Raw genomic sequence first — 17,900 nt, forward strand, 5'->3', positions numbered from 1 at the left:
ACAGGAAAGGAAGACCCAGAGTTAAATTCATTAGAATTAACTGCACATCAGAAATTGCAGCCCAAATAAATGCTTCACAGAGTTCAAGTAAGACACATCAACTGTTCAGAGACTGCGTGAATCAGGCCTTCATGGTCAAATTACTGCGAAGAAACCACTACTAAAGGACACCAATAATAAAGAAGAGACTTGCTTGGGCCAAGAAACACGAGCAATGGACATTAGACCGGTGGAAATCTGTCCTTTGGTCTGATGAGTCCAAATGTGAGAATTTTGGTTCCAACCGCCATGTCTTTGTGAGACGTAGAGTAGGTGAACGGCTGATCTCTGCATGTGTGGTTCCCACCGTGAAGCATGGAGGAGGTGGTGTGATGGTGCTTTGCTGGTGACACTGTCTGCGATTTATTTAGAATTCAAGGCACACTTAACCAGCATGGCTACCACAGCATTCTGCAGCGATACGCCATCACATCTGGTTTGTGCCTAGTGGGACTATCATTTGTTTTTCAACAGAACAATGACCCAACACACCTCCGGGCTGTGTAAGGGCTATTTGACCAAGAAGGAGAGTGATGGAGTGCTGCATTAGATGACCTGGCCTCCACAATCACCTGACCTCAACCCAACAGAGATTGTTTGGGATGAGTTGGACCGCAGAGTAAAGGAAAAGCAGCCAGCAAGTGCTCAGCGTATGTGGGAACTCCTTCAAGACTGTTGGAAAAGCATTCCAGGTGAAGTTGGTTGAGAGAATGCCAAGAGTGTGCAAAGCTGTCATCAAGGCAAAGGGCGGCTACTTTGAAGAATCTCAAATATATTTTGATTTGTTTAACAGTTTTTTGGTTACTACATGATTCCATATGTGTTATTTCATAGTTTTGATGTCTTCACTATTATTATACAATGCAGAAAATAGTAAAAAAATAAAAACCCTTGAATGAGTAGGTTTGTCCAAACTTTTGACTGGTACTGTACATATATTTTTTTAGCTGTCTGTATATGACAACATTAAATGCATTGAGATTTTAAAATGAAGACATACACATGGATATGACTTTGTATTGAGGTCGTTTTATTATCTGTGGTAGATTAAATTGTACAATCAATAAATATTGATCCCAGGCAAGAAACATATTGCCATTATTGACAGGACAAATAATCTCCCAGATCATACATATGTACAACAGAGAACATTAATGTAGGGATGGACAAGGGCACTCATGCCTTCTTGGGCATTGCTGCACTGAGGAGTTCATACAAAACAAATCCACTTCCTGTGAAGAGAAGGGAAAGATTTTGAATATAACAGGCAAAGCAAGAAATGTGTGTGAAACTGGCATTTGACTGCACTGTTTGTGGTTAGACTTGAAATGCAAGACATGACTCTAGTCAAGATTACATGACTACCTGCTGTAAAGATGCCATTAACACTTAATCAATGTCACATTCAAGGAGGTTCATATCAGGGCTGTACAACATCACATACCCAATTTCAGTTTAATGCAGACTTACCAAAGACTGTAAGGGCCATTGTTAGCCTGTACAGAATAGCATCCTTGGCTCCTCCCTTCAGATGGACTGGAATCCCGTTATCTGCCTGCGGAAAGAGGAAAAAGGAAATGTTCATCCGACATTCAGAAAACTGACAAGCCCTTTAGGGCAACGTAAATGAACCAAAAGTTAAATGATTCTGCATGGGTACCGGTCTGATGGTAGTATTGTAAATGGTCTAAACACTTTGCACCACCTGAATATGTTTATTGATGCATTTCATTCATCAGCAAGGCACTATAATAGCACTGGCAAAGCCTCAAATATTCAGTGAGACGTATATAACCCCAATTAAAACAACTAAAGGTTTTTAACAAGAGAGCAAAGTGCTGCTTGGGAGATGTTATAGCCGAACCTAATACAAACGGAAACACTTACCGTAAACATATGACCTTAAAAGGGTCAGGAAGTTCTTAGGCTAAAATGTATTTCAACAACAAATTGCAGAGAAGCAGTCATTGCTTTAGCTCTATGATTTTAAGGCAGAGTGAGTGCCAGCAGAGGACACCATAGGGGTTAGACAAGATTCAGCAAAGCATTGGATTTTGCATTGGCTGGTGCCTGTTTGCTTATCATACTGCATGCAAAAATGTGTTAGTCCAGCCCAAACTATGAGTGAACCCTATGAGCAAACACATACTTATCTTTCAGGCTACAAAGGGGAGGAAATAAGATTCTGTTTCCAGAACCTGGGAATAAAGTGCAAACTTTAACATTAACCTTAGCATTACTGCACCATTACTGGTCAAACAACAACAAATATTGACTGTCAAATGAGGTAAATAAAACTAAACCAGGCTAGAATTGCCAACTTCTACTTTTAAAAACAGTATTTCAGCTTCGGTAGACACGTGTTCAGTTCCACATTTCAACTGCTCTTCAGGGGAAGTCTCAGCTGCATCGTCACCCGTTTGTCTCGACCCCGGCCCAGACCTTACCTGGAACAGCTTCTGCTTCTCTTTGACCATGTTGTCCACCTGTCTGCGGGCACTACTGGAGATAGTCCGCCTGGACAGCTGCTGAAGACTCTGAAAAAACAGGTGATCAGGAAAAGATACATGAAAATGTTTGTCAATGATTACTGAAGTAATAATATGTGGACCAACTAGTAGCCTATAGCTACTTCTTCTGCTAGATACAGTAGATTAACCCTGCTTAAAGGATGTATAGTCCTAGGCCTATGTTGTTGTATTGGTGGAGTTATGGGCCAATTTCCATATATTCACTTTTATTTTGTTTCAAACCACTTTGAAATGTTGATCCAAATGTCACACATTGTCCCCATTATATTACGAATCTGGAGGAAAAAGCCAGTAAAATACAAGCGCAACAACTACATCGATCTGCCGCATCACATACAATTGCACAAATAAATGACAGTAATGGTATGGCCACCTGTGACAACAATAAAATAAACTGTGTTCAAAAACGTATTCTAATTTATATCAGAATCCATTGAAAACACTCCCTTAATTGAATCATTCTTTAAAACAACCTCTCATTACCCACTCTTGATTCTAGAGATATAGATACACTTGACAAAGAGCTAAGTGTCAATAAAATAAAAAAAGCTATTAAATCAATGCAAACTAATAAGTCACCTGGACCTGACAGCTTCCCATCTGACTTATACAAAACAAATGTCCAACTCGCGCCTATTTTGCATGCAGTTTACTATGAATCTTTTGAAAACAAATAACTTCCTCCATCAATGAACCAAGCATGTATGTCATTACTGTTAAAACACAATAAAAGACCCACTTGAGTGTGGTTCCTATTGCCCCATATCCTCAATTAACATGGACGCAAAGAATTTAGCTAAAGTTCTATCTCAACGGTTGGAGACAATTAATCAATAGATATCATTGGACCAAACCAGATTTATACAAAGTCACCTGTTCTCCTGCAATCTTAGACAGACATTGAACATGTATAACTCTACAGATTTATAAATAAATTAGCTTTTAATATCATTAGACGGCGAAAAGGCATTTAACCGCGTAGAGTGGGATTACCTCTTAGCAACGTTATGAAAATTTGGATTTGGCTGCAATTTAATTTCCTGGGTAAAAGTATTGTATGCTTTACTATGTGCTTCAGTAAGAATTAATTGCCACAAATCACAATATTTCCTTACTAAATCGTGGAACTAGGCAAGGGTGACCACTTTCGGGGCTCCTATTTGCCATTGCGATAGAACCCCTGGCCATTTCAATCCGGGCCACAAAAATATTAGTGGAGTGAAAAGAGAGGACAGAACAGGAAGTGTATGTACAGAATTTTTTTTTTTTTTTTTTTTCCTACTTGGAGTAAATTAGTGCACAACAATGCCCAGGCCTCTACTTCCAGTCTATACTTACTATCTACACCTTATGGACACAGTTAATTTTACAATAATTATATTATATATATATATTTTTTTGCTCCTGAACTTCTTCTACTCTCAACCTCTCCGATCATTTTCATGATGTCCATCCGGTTTGCTTCTATATGCCATATCTTTCTAACTGTGCTCTTTCCCAAAAGCTCCCAACATACAACCTATATACTTATTTTGGACACAGTATGCTTACATTATTAGCTATCTTTGTTATTATTTGTTGTTATTTGTTATTAGTCCCATCCTTCAACTCTATTCAATACCTCCCATCTATCTCTTAACACCATCCATATAGGATTTCTATTTGCCATATATATTTCAACCGTACTGTGATGTTTTACAAAAGTTCTGAACCTTTCTATTCTCATTGCTTCTACAGATTGTGAATTAAAAATAAACATTTTTGCTAAAAGTATTATTATATTATTGATCGATTGACTATGACTTCAGATCACCCAGTAATGCTATCTGCAAGGTTAGCTCCAGGTAAATATTGCAATCCTTTAGCCATTCCTGGACCTGTGTCCAAAAACAAGCTACAAATGGACAGAACCAAAACAAATGATCTAATGATTCTGTCCCTTCACAGCAAAATCTGCAGAGCTGGGAAGATTGTATCCCCCATATAAATAACATTCTATTGGTAGCAAGAATTTTATATAATAATTTCAAATTGAAAGATTCAAATTTTTGAATCCGGTGTCGTTTTGCGTGTCAGTTCATAAACACTATGCCATGGGATCGGTACGTCAAAGATCTCTTCCCAACTATTTTGCAATCTATATGGTACGGCTGTCAATCCTTTGGTCCTTAAGTGAAACTGATATACTTTTTTATTTATCACAGTTTTCCTTAACTAATTATGTTCTTTAATGTAGAAGACTTGCTTTTATACATTTCAGACCCGGTTGCTTCTATTCCACTGGTCCTTAATATTTTAACTCAATTTGGGAACATCTCAGGATACAAACTAAATTACAGCAAACATTAACTGTACCCAATTACAAAAGACTACTCTGTCTAATACTACTCTTAAATGGCCCATTTAAAATTGTTACAGATCATTTTAGATGCTTAGGAATTACTGTAACGCCATCCTCGTCACACTTGAAGGAAAATCTCTTGCGGCAATTGGAAATGACTAAGAAAGACCTGATACACAATGGTCAACCCTACCAACATCAGTTACGGGTCGAACACATTTGTGGGGGATGCTGACGGGAGAGGTTGTGTTTTCTCTAGCAGGAGGTAAGCTTGGCTTCTTATATGGTGTTGAGTAAAGCTTAAACCATGTATTTAGATTGTAGGTAGGTATTGTAGTTAGGTATTATAGGTAGTTTACTCAGGTAGTTATTGTAGGTAATTATTGTAGGTAAGGACTGTATTCGGCGGACCCCGGCGAAGCACGAGGCTAGCCTACCCACTACTTGGACCAACAAAGCTAGCTAGCTAGCGGGTAGCTACCGGTAACTTTTAGCAACTGTGGTTAGCTGTTTCCAATGTTATTTCACGCTTAAGAGTACCTGTAATTGAGCCAGCTAGCTGCCACCTTCAGCTGTTTTTCTAACCTCATTATCATTAACGTTAGGTGGTTGGTAGCTGCTGTACTTAATTTCGGCTACTGATTGCAGTCTGCCAGTTTGGCTTTATACATAGCCTGGGCTTTGTCGAGTAAGGCTTAAACTATGTATTTAGATCGTAGTTAGGTACTATAGGTAGGCATCGTGGGCTGTATATTATTAAGTAGTATAGGTAGGCATCGTGGGCTGTTGTGGGTAGCTGTTGTGTAGTTATTGTAGGTTACTTTTGTATTCGGCGGTGCCGGATGTAGCACGAAGCTAGCTAGCTAACTCACCTCCTGGATTAGCTGGCGAGTAGCTATTAGCAACGGTAGCAACTAAAAACAATATCCTTTTAGCCAGCTACATTCGTTCGCAGCGACGCCGTTTTTCAAACAAAGTCAACACAGTAGCCATTGCTAGCCAGCCAACACTACCAGCAGGCTGTACTGTGGTAGCTAAATACAATATCTTTGTGCTAGCTACCCAACGTTTAATCATTGCTGCATTATGAAAGGTAAGCTCGGCTTCTTATATGGTGTTGAGTTAAGCTTAAACCATGTATTTAGATTGTAGGTAGGTATTGTAGTTTGGTATTATAGGTAGCTTACTCAGGTAGTTATTGAAGGTTATTGTAGGTAATTATTGTAGGTAAGGACTGTATTCGGCGGACTCCGGCGAAGCACGAGGCTAGCCTACCCACTACTTGGACCAACAAAGCTAGCTAGCTAGCTAGCTAGCTAGCTAGCGGGTAGCTACTGGTAACTTTTTGCAACTGTGCTTAATTGTTTCCAATGTTATTTCATGCTTAAGAGTACCTGTGATTGAGCCAGCTAGCTGCTACCATTCAGCTGTTTTTCTAACCTCATCCGAGGCATTAACGTTAGGTGGTTGGTAGCTGCTGTACTTAATTACAGCTACTGATAACAGTCTGCTGTAGTTTACAACAATTCTAATTTCTAAAGTGGAAGTTGGGAGAGTTTTACTCGGGTGGTTCAGTGAAACACTTATAGTTTCTGAGGTGGAAGTTGGGAGAGTTATATATATATATATATATTTTTTTTTTTTGGTGAGGGAGGCCTGCTCTCTCCTTTCCCTGATGTTTAGTTCATTTCATCCCGATCTCCTCTGCATTATTGTAGCCATCTGCTGCAGCCTGTCAACTATGCCTCTGCCTATCCCTGTTCTCTCCTCTCCGCACAGGCTACACAAACGCCTCACACCGCGTGGCTGCTGCCTCTCTAACCTGGTGGTCCCTGCACGCACCACACACCTGGAGTTCCAGGTCTCAGGCAGCCTCTGGAACTGCCGTTCTGCCGCCAACAAGGCTGACTTCATCCCAGCCTATGCTACCCTCCAGTCCCTCGACTTCCTGGCACTGACGGAAACATGGATTACCACTGAAAACACTGCTACTCCTACTGCTCTCTCCTCGTCTGACCATGTGTTCTCGCATACCCCGAGAGCATCTGGTCAGAGGGGTGGTGGCACAGGAATCCTCATCTCTCCCAAGTGGTCATTCTCAAATTTTCCCCCTAACCCATCTGTCTATCTCCTCATTTGAATTCCACGCTGTCACAGTCACTAGCCCATTTAAGCTTAATATCCTTGTCATCTATCGCCCTCCAGGTTCCCTTGGAGAGTTCATCAATGAGCTTGACGCCTTGATAAGTTCCTTTCCTGAGGATGGCTCACCCTTCACAGTTTTGGGGGATTTCAACCTCCCCGCGTCTACATTTGACTCATTTCTCTCTGCCTCCTTCTTTCCACTCCTCTCCTCTTTTGACCTCACCCTCTCACCATCCCCCCACTCACAAGGCAGGCAATACGCTTGACTTCATCTTTACTAGATGTTGCTCTTCTACTAATCTCACTGCAACTCCCCTCCATGTCTCCGACCACTACTTTGTATCCTTTTCTCTCTCGCTCTCCTCCAACACTACTCACTCTGCCCCTACACAGATGGTAACGCGCCGCCCGCAACCTTCGCTCTCTCTCTCCCACTACTCTCTCCTCTTCCATCCTATCATCTCTTCCCTCTGCTCAATCCTTCTCCCTCCAATCTCCTGATTCTGCCTCCTCAACCCTCCTCTCCTCCCTTTCTGCATCCTTTGACTCCCTGTGTCCCCTATCCTCCCGGCCGGCTCGGTCCTCCCCCTCCAGCTCTGTGGCTTGATGACTCATTGCGAGCTCACAGAACAGAGCTCCGGGCAGCTGAGCGGAAATCGAAGAAAACTAAACTCCCCTGCCGACCTGGCATCTTTTCACTCCCTCCTCTCTACATTTTCTTCATCTGTTTCTGCTGCTAAGGCCACTTTCTACCACTCTAAATTCCAAGCATCTGCCTCTAACCCTAGGAAGCTCTTTGCCACATTCTCCTCACTGCTGAATCCCCCCCTCCTCCCTCTCTGTGGATGACTTTGTCAACCACTTTGAAAAGAAGGTTGACGACATCCGATCCTCGTTTGTTAAGTCTAATGACACTGCTGGTCCTGCTCACACTGCCCTACCCTATGCTTTGACTTCTTTCTCCCTCTCTCTCCAGATAAAATCTTGCGACTAGTGACTGCAGGCCGCCCAACAACCTGCCCGCTTGACCCCATCCCCTCCTCTCTTCTCCAGACCATCTCCGGTGACCTTCTCCCCTACCTAACCTCGCTGATCAACTCATCCTTGACCGCTGGCCATGTCCCTTCCGTCTTCAAGAGAGCGAGAGTTGCACCCCTTCTCAAAAAACCAACACTCGATCCCACTGATGTAAACAACTACAGACCAGTATCCCTTCTTTCTTTTCTTTCCAAAACTATTGAGCGTGCCGTCTTTAGCCAACTCTCTTGCTATCTCTCTCAGAATGACCTTCTTGATCCAAACCAGTCAGGTTTCAGGACTGGTCATTCAACTGAGACTGCTCTTCTCTGTGTCACGGAGGCTCTCCGCACTGCTAAAGCTAACTCTCTCTCCTCTGCTCTTGTCCTTCTAGACCTGTCCGCTGCCTTTGATACAGTGAACCATCAGATCCTCCTCTCCACCCTCTCCGAGCTGGGCATCTCCGGCGCGGCTCACTCCTGGATTGCGTCCTACCTGACCGGTCGCTCCTACCAAGTGGCGTGGCGAGAAGCTGTCTCCGCACCACGTGCTCTCACCACTGGTGTCCCCCAGGGCTCAGTTCTAGAACCTCTCCTTTTCTCCCTATACACCAAGTCACTTGGCTCTGTCATATCCTCACATGGCCTCTCCTATCATTGCTACGCTGACGATACACAACTAATCTTCTCCTTTCCCCCTTCTGATAACCAGGTGGCGAATCGCATCTCTGCATGTCTGGCCGACATATCAGTATGGATGACGGATCACCACCTCAAGCTGAACCCTGGCAAGACGGAGCTGATCTTCCTCCCGGGAAGGACTGCCCGTTCCATGATCTCGCCATCACGGTTGACAACTCCGTTGTGTCCTCCTCCCAGAGTGCGAAGAGCCTTGGCGTGACCCTGGACAACACCCTGTCGTTCTCCGCCAACATCAAGGCGGTGACCCGATCCTGCAGGTTCATGCTCTACAACATTCGGAGAGTACGACCCTGCCTTACACAGGAAGCGGCACAGGTCCTAATCCAGGCACTTGTCATCTCCCGTCTGGATTACTGCAACTCGCTGTTGGCTGGGCTCCCTGCCTGTGCCATTAAACCCCTACAACTCATCCAGAATGCCGCAGCCCGTCTGGTGTTCAACCTTCCCAAGTTCTCTCACGTCACCCCCTCCTCCGCACACTCCACTGGCTTCCAGTTGAAGCTCGCATCCGTTACAAGACCATGGTGCTTGCCTATGGAGCAGTGAGGGGAACGGCACCTCCGTACCTTCAGGCTCTGATCAGTCCCTACACCCAGGCGAGGGCATTGCGTTCATCCACCTCTGGCCTGCTGGCTCCCCTTCCTCTGCGGAAGCATAGTTCCCGCTCAGCCCAGTCAAAGCTGTTCGCTGCTCTGGCACCCCAATGGTGGAACAAGCTCCCTCACGACGCCAGGACAGCGGAGTCACTCACCACCTTCCGGAGACATTTGAAACCCCACCTCTTTAAGGAACACCTGGGATAGGATAAAGTAATCCTTCTACCCCCCCCAAAAAAAATAAAATAAAAAAAGTATAATTGTAAAGTGGTTATCCCACTGGCTATAGGGTGAATGCACCAATTTGTAGTCGCTCTGGATAAGAGCGTCTGCTAAATGACTAAAATGTAAAATGTAAAATGATAAAAATGAACATCCTACCGAAAACATTTTCCGATGTATCCCAAGGTGCTGGACACAATGATTTCAGAGTTTATATGGAATAATAAAAAGCCACGAATCTGTAAAGCCATACAGCAAAAACCAAAAGAACTAGGGGTTTGGGGCTCCCTCATTTTCAGAAATATTATTGGGCTGCAAACATTTGTAATGTTTTGGATTCATCCTCATGACTCAAACTCCAGAGTGGACAATCATAGAATCCAAATCCTGTACGGCCACATCGTTAAGAGCTATTGTATGCTCTCCCCTTAAAGTTACCTTCGGTAAGAATGACCTGGTCAGACAAACTCTCAAGATATTGAATAACCTAACACACTCACCACACCAGCCGCGTTGCGTGGTATGGGCAGGCATAAGCCACGGAAAACCAACACAATTGCATTTTAATCTATGGCAATTTGAATGCACAGAAATACTGTGACGAGATCCTGAGGCCCATTGTGAGGCCCATTTCTTTAAAAGGTATGTGACCAACAGATGCATATCTGTTCTCCCAGTCATGTGAAATCCATAGATTAGGGCCTAATGAATTTATTTCAATTGACTGATTTCCTCATATGAACTGTAACTCAGTAAAAGCTTTGAAATTGTTGCATGTTGCGTTTATATTTTTGTTCAGTATAGTTCATTCAGAGTTCGTTTTGATATTTCAACCTGCGTGTCCTGATCGCATCTGGTGTGGATGGACAAAATCACCATGCGCATGCCCGGTGTAGTCAGCATGTATGTCTGAACTTAGATAGAGATATTCTTCCCTACTCCCCTTTAGTTTCTAACCATTTATTGCCACCATCCCCTGCAAACAAAATTATATATGGAGACAAAATGGTGTGAAATCACTATGACCTCTATAAAGATGTTACATTTGCATCATTTGAATATATTTTAAATACATTCAATATTCCAAATAACCATTTCTTTATGTACTTACAAGCCAGAGACTGGGCCCCAAAAAATGACAAATGATTTCCCACAGGTACCATCTCACATCATTTTGGACAGAACTGCAAAAGAATGTCAATCAACTGTGTTTTCAAAATTATTAATTGTTGGCACTCCATGCCTACAATCATTGAGACCAACTTGGGAACAGGATTTAGGAATCGAAATTTCAACTAATAGTTGGGATCTATATATATATTTTTTAAATGTTCCTTATATATGTACCAGGCATGTTGTTAAACACTTTAAAGTGATACATAGAACTTACTACACAAATCCCAAGTTGACGCCAAATGTGAACGATGCCAATATAACACTGCAACTCATATACAGTTGAAGTCGGAAGTTTAAATACACTTAGGTTGGAGTCATTAAAACTAGTTTTTCAACCACTCCACATATTTCTTGTTAACAAACTATAGTTTTGGTAACTCGGTTAGGACATCTACTTTGTGCATGACAAGTAATTTTTCCAACAATTGTTTACAGACAGATTATTTCACTTATAATTCACTGTATCACAATTCCAGTGGGTCAGAAGTTTACATACACTAAGTTGACTGTGCCTTTAAACAGCTTGGAAAATTCCAGAAAATGATGTCATGGCTTTAGAAGCTTCTGATAGGCTAATTGACATAATTTGAGTAAATTCAAATCAAATCAAATTTTATTGGCCACATGCGCCGAATACAACAGGTGCAGACATTACAGTGAAATGCTTACGTACAGCCCTTAACCAACAGTGCATTTATTTTTAATAAAAAAGTAGAATAAAAAAAACAACAAAAAAGAGCAGAAGTAAAATAAAATAACAGTAGGGAGGCTATATATACACAGGGTGCAGAGTCAATGTGTCAATGTGCGGGGGCACCGGCTAGTTGAGGTAGTTGAAGTAATATGTACATGTGGGTAGAGTTAAAGTGACTATGCATAAATAATTAACAGAGTAGCAGCAGCGTAAAAAGATGGGGTGGGGGGGCAGTGCAAATAGTCCTGGTAGCCATGATTAGCTGTTCAGGAGTCTTATGGCTTGGGGGTAGAAGCTGTTGGGAAGTCTTTTGGACCTAGACTTGGCACTCCGGTACCGCTTGCCGTGCGATAGCAGAGAGAACAGTCTATGACTAGGGTGGCTGGAGTCTTTGACAATTTTGAGGGCCTTCCTCTGACACCGCCTGGTATAGAGGTCCTGGATGGCAGGAAGCTTGGCCCCAGTGATGTACTGGGCCGTACGCACTACCGTCTGTAGTGCCTTGCGGTCGGAGGCCAAGCAGTTGCCATACCAGGCGGTGATGCAACCAGTCAGGATGCTCTCGATGGTGTAGCTGTATAATTTTTTGAGGATCTGAGGACCCATGCCAAATATTTTCAGTCTCCTGAGGGGGAAAAGGCTTTGACCATGATAGTTTGTTGGTGATGTGGACACCAAGGAACTTGAAGCTCTCAACCTGTTCCACTACAGCCCCGTCGATGAGAATGGGGGCGTGCTCAGTCCTCTTTTTTTTCCTGTAGTCCACAATCATCTCCTTTGTCTTGGTCACGTTGAGGGAGAGGTTGTTATCCTGGCACCACACGGCCAGGTCTCTGACCTCCTTCCTATAGGCTCTCTCATCGTTGTCGGTGATCAGGCCTACCACTGTTGTGTCGTCGGAAAACTTAATGATGGTGTTGGAGTCGTGCCTGGCCATGCAGTCATGGGTGAACAGGGAGTACAGGAGGGGACTGAGCACGCACCCCTGAGGGGCCCCCGTGTTGAGGATCAGTGTGGCAGATGTGTTGTTACCTACCCATACCACCTGGGGGCGGCCCGTCAGGAAGTCCAGGATCCAATTGCAGAGGGAGGTTTTTAGTCCCAGGATCCTTAGCTTAGTGATGAGCTTTGAGGGCACTATGGTGTTGAATGCTGAGCTGTAGTCGATGAATGAATGAATGAATGAATGAATGAATGAATAGCATTCTCACGTAGGAGTTCCTCTTGTCCAGGTGGGAAAGGGCAGTGTGGAGTGCAATAGAGATTGCATCATCTGTGGATCTGTTGGGGCGGTATGCAAATTGGAGTAGGTCTAGGGTTTCTGGGATAATGGTGTTGATGTGAGCCATGACCAGCCTTTCAAAGCACTTCATGGCTACAGACGTCAGTGCTACGGGTCGGTAGTCATTTAGGCAGGTTATCTTAGAGTCCTTGGGCACGGGGACTATGGTGGTCTGCTTGAAACATGTTGGTATTACAGACTCAGTCAGGGACATGTTGAAAAATGTCAGTGAAGACACTTGCCAGTTGGTCAGCGCATGCTCGGAGTACACGTCCTGGTAATCCGTCTGGCCCTGCGGCCTTGTGAATGTTGACCTGCTTAAAAGTCTTACTCACATCGGCTACGGAGAGCGTGATCACATAGTCATCCGGAACAGCTGGTGCTGTCATGCATGCTTCAGTGTTGCTTGCCTCGAAGCGAGCATAGAAGTGGTTTAGCTCGTCTGGAAGTCTTGTGTTACTGGGCAGCTCGTGGCTGTGTTTCCCTTTGTAGTCTGTAATAGTTTTCAAGCCCTGCCACATCCGACGAGCATCAGAGCCGGTGTAGTACGATTCAATCTTAGTCCTGTATTGACTCTTTGCCTGTTTGATGGTTCATCGGAGGGCATAGCGGGATTTCTTATAAGCGTCCGGGTTAGAGTCCCGCTCCTTGAAAGCGGCAGCTCTACCCTTTAGCTCAGTGTGGATATTTCCTGTAATCCATGGCTTCTGGTTGGGGTATGTACGTACGGTCACTGTGGGGACGACATCATTGATGCACTTATTGATGAAGCCAGTGACTGATGTGGTGTACTCCTCAATGCTATCTGAAGAATCCCGGAACATGTTCAAGTCTGTGCTAGCAAAACAGTCCTGTAGTTTAGCATCTGCTATATCTGACCAATTTTTTTATTAACCGAGTCACTGGTGCTTCCTGCTTTAGTTTTTGCTTATAAGCAGGAATCAGGAGGATAGAGTTATGGTCAGATTTGCCAAATGGAGGGCGAGGGAGAGCTTTGTATGCGTCTCTGTGTGTGGAGTAAAGGTGGTCTAGAGTTTTATTTCCTCTGGTTGCACATTCAACATGCTGGTAGAAATGAGGTAGAACGGATTTAAGTTTCCCTGCATTAAAGTCTTTAGGGTGTATTTCAAGGCCTACCTTCAAGACAGAACAGAACAGAACGCGTCTCCTTCCTGAGCGGTATGATGGCTGCATGGTCCCATGGTGTTTATACTCGCGTACTATTGTTTGTACAGATGAACGTGGTACCTTCAGGCATTTGGAAATTGGTCCCAAGGATGAACCAGACTTGTGGAGGTCTACAATTATTTTTCTGAGGTCTTGGCTGATTTATTTAGATTTTCCCATTATGTCAAGCAAAGAGGCACTGAGTTTGAAGGTAGGCCTTAAAAATACATCCACAAGTACACCTCCAATTGACTCAATTGATGTCAATTAGCCTATCAGAAGCTTCTAAAGCCATGACATCATTTTCTGGAATTTTCCAAGCTGTTTAAAGGCACAGTCAACTTAGTGTACTTAGTGTATATAAACTTCTGACCAACTGGAATTGTGATACAGTGAATTATAAGTGAAATAATCTGTCTGTAAACAATTGTTGGAAAAATTACTTGTGTCATGCACAAAGTAGATGTCCTAACCGACTTGCCAAAACTATAGTTTGTTAACAAGACATTTGTGGAGTGATTGAAAAACGAGTTTTAATGACTCCAACCTAAGTGTATGTAAACTTCTGACTTCAACTGTATATATGATATACACATACACAAAAGTATGTGGACACCCATTCAAATTAGAAGATTCAGCTATTTCAGCCACACCCGTTGCTGACAGGTGTATAAAATTGAGCACACAGCCATGCAATCTCCATACATAACCTTTTCATCATTTAGCAGGCACTCTTATCCAGAGCGACTTACAAATTGGTGCATTCACCTTATAGCCAGTGGGATAACCACTTTACAATGTTTTGGGCTGGGGTAAGGGGGGGGTAGAAGGATTACTTTATCCTATCCCAGGTTATTCCTTAAAGAGGTGGGGTTTCAAGTGTCTCCGGAAGGTGGTGAGTGACTCCGCTGTCCTGGCGTTGTGAGGGAGCTTGTTCCACCATTGGGGTGCCAGGGCAGCGAACAGTTTTGACTGGGCTGAGCGGGAACTGTGCTTCCGCAGAGGTAGGGGGGCCAGCAGGCCAGAGGTGGATGAACGCAATGCCCTCGTTTGGGTGTAGGGACTGATCAGAGCCTGAAGGTACGGAGGTGCCGTTCCCCTCACAGCTCCGTAGGCAAGCACCATGGTCTTGTAGCAGATGCGAGCTTCAACTGGAAGCCAGTGGAGTGTGCGGAGGAGCGGGGTGACGTGAGAGAACTTGGGAAGGTTGAACACCAGACGGGCTGCGGCATTCTGGATGAGTTGTAGGGGTTTAATGGCACAGGCAGGGAGCCCAGCCAACAGCGAGTTGCAGTAATCCAGACGGGAGATGACAAGTGTCTGGATTAGGACCTGTGCAGCTTCCTGTGTAAGGCAGGGTCGTACTCTCCGAATGTTGTAGAGCATGAACCTACAGGATCGGGTCACCGCCTTGATGTTAGCGGTGAACGACAGGGTGTTGTCCAGGGTCACGCCAAGGCTCTTTGCACTCTGGGAGGAGGACACAACGGAGTTGTCAACCGTGACAAACATTGGCATTAGAATTGCCTCACTGAAGAGCTCAGTGACTTTCAACGTCGCACCGTTATAGGATGCCACCTTTCCAAAAAGTCAGTTCGTTAAATTTCTACCCTGCTAGAGCTGCTCCGGTCAACTGTAGGTGCTGTTATTGTGAAGTAGAAATGTCTAGGAGCAACAACGGCTCAGCCACGAAGTGGCAGGCCACACAAGCTCACAGAACGGGACCGCCGAGTGTGAAAGCGCGTAAAAATTGTCTGTCCTCGGTTGCAACACTAACTACAGAGTTCCAAACTGCCTCTGGGAAGCAACGTCAGCACAATAACTGTTCGTCAGGAGCATCATGAAATGGGTTTCCATGGTCGAGCAGCCGCCCACAAGCCTAAGATCACCATGCGCAATGCAAAGCGTCGGCTGAAGTGGTATAAAGCTTGCCGCCATTGGACTCTGGAACAGTGGAACCGCGTTCTCTGGAGTGATGAATCATGCTTCACCATCTGGCAGTCCGACGGATGAATCTGGGTTTAGCAGATGTTAGGAGAACGCTACCTGCCACAATGCATAGTGCCAACTGTAATGTTTGGTGGAGGAGGAATAATGGTCTGGGGTCTGTTTTTCATGGTTCTGGCTAGGCCCCTTAGTTCCAGTGAAGGGAAATCTTAACGCTACAGCATTCAATGACATTCTAGACGATTCTGTGCTTCCACTTTGTGGCAACAGTTTGGGGAAGGCACTTTCCTGTTTTAGCATGACAATGACCCCGTGCACAAAGCGAGGCCCATACACAAATGGTTTGTCGAGACGGGTGTGGAAGAACTTGACTGGCCTGCACAGAGCCCTGACCTCAACCCCATCAAACACCTTTGGGATGAATTGGAACACAGACTGCGAGCCAGGCCAAATCGCCCAACCTCAGTGCCCGACCTCACTAATGCTTGTGGTTGAATGGAAGCAAGTTCCCGCAGCAATGTTCCAACATCTAGCAGAAAGCCTTCCCAGAAGAGTGGAGGCTGTTATAGCAGCAAAGGTTGGAACCAACTCGATATTAATGCCCATGATTTTTGAATGATATGTTCGATGAGCAGGTGTTCACATACATTTGACCATGCAATTAATTAATATATATGACGTTAACCTCAATACGAGGATATAAAGAATAGAAAATCATTGAGTAACATTGGGGTGGATGGGGAGGGAGTGTGGGTGAGAGGGATTTGGACTAATATATTAATGCTCTGCCATAAGTGACTACCCTGTTTTTCTCCCCTCTCATTTCTTGAATGCTATGCCGTCTTGGAACACATCAGTTGGGCTGCATTTGGACGGGCAGCCTTGTTCTGGTCTTTTGACCAATAACATCAGTTCTGAAAAAGATCTAATGTATCTAACTATTTGTGTTGATATTGTACATATTTTTTAAGTAGCTCTTCTGCATACCTATCAATGATTGTACCTTTGTATGACCTTGTGATCAAATGAACGTTTTTTTTTTAAAGGAAATGTGTGACTATTCTCATGCTGTGACTTTTAGTAGCCCTATGCGACCTCTACACTTGCCCTCACTGTTTTTCTTCTGTAAACACTTGTTCACTGTAGCTGAGATTAAGGGGCACACTTAACTTGATTAACTACAAACGTTAAGTAGCAAGCTAGCTAACTTAATACACATTGAGCTAGATATCTAACAATAAAATACTGTATAAAACAACATTGCTAGCTATGTGTTTACATCAGAAGCCTATCATGATTTTATCAAGCAATTGTAAAATAGCCGGTCATAGCTAGCATTAGCAAGCTAAGAATACAAGCTAGCTAGTTAGCCAACTACCCTGATGTAACTAGCTAGGCTAGCTAGTTAATAATTGAGGAGACATGTCAGATAACTGCAGTAGCAATGAAGAGTTCAAACAAATATTATTGAACACTTACCATAAGTTGCTTGTACATTTGGGCAATTTTTTTTTATTTCGAGGTGAGTGCACAAGGACACTTTGAAAACCTAGCTACTGCTTCCGGTGATATCCCAAGATTCTTTGCGGCAGGCAAATTGCTACATTTCCGGTCATGTTGACTGGCTGCTCATTGGTTGATTTTTGTGAAGGCTGTACTCTGCTAGCCTGGTGCTATCGAATACATATCAAACAGTTTACATTATATGAGTGACAATGGGCGTGTTTGCATGGTCCGGTGCCCCGGGTGGCCGAGTTTGTACATTTTAAACCATCCGTTGGTCCTTAAGTGAAATCTCCACCCATCCAGGGCACCAGGACAAGCAAAATAATTCACTTATTGACACCACCTGGAATACTGATCTATCAGAGATCAATATTTGGGTCCATCATGTGTCTGTGTGCGTTTGTGTGTTCTCTGTGCAGATGCTTGGCCTGACATTCAGTAGGCTGCTGACTGGCAGGAACATATAAAATGTGTAAATTGTGATAGAAGACCTGTGTGTGGGAAATTACACTTTTTTATGTGGCAAGACCAAGGAC

The 17,900-nt window shown here is 43.8% G+C and overlaps 1 protein-coding gene across 1 annotated transcript; it reads right to left on the reverse strand.

Annotated features, from left to right (window-relative positions):
* Window positions 1-1,048: 1,048 nt before the first annotated feature.
* Window positions 1,049-17,445, reverse strand: LOC121545038 (cytochrome c oxidase subunit 7A2, mitochondrial-like). The gene is made up of 4 exons (XM_041855387.1): window positions 17,338-17,445; window positions 2,487-2,576; window positions 1,510-1,594; window positions 1,049-1,271 (listed from the first exon to the last, which is right to left on the reverse strand). Exons 1-4 carry the CDS (start codon window positions 17,353-17,355, stop codon window positions 1,216-1,218), a joined length of 249 nt encoding a protein of 82 aa, XP_041711321.1. The 5' UTR covers window positions 17,356-17,445; the 3' UTR covers window positions 1,049-1,215.
* Window positions 17,446-17,900: the final 455 nt, after the last annotated feature.

The sequence above is a fragment of the Coregonus clupeaformis genome, chromosome 29 (assembly GCF_020615455.1).
Source record: "Coregonus clupeaformis isolate EN_2021a chromosome 29, ASM2061545v1, whole genome shotgun sequence".
NCBI lineage: Eukaryota > Metazoa > Chordata > Actinopteri > Salmoniformes > Salmonidae > Coregonus > Coregonus clupeaformis.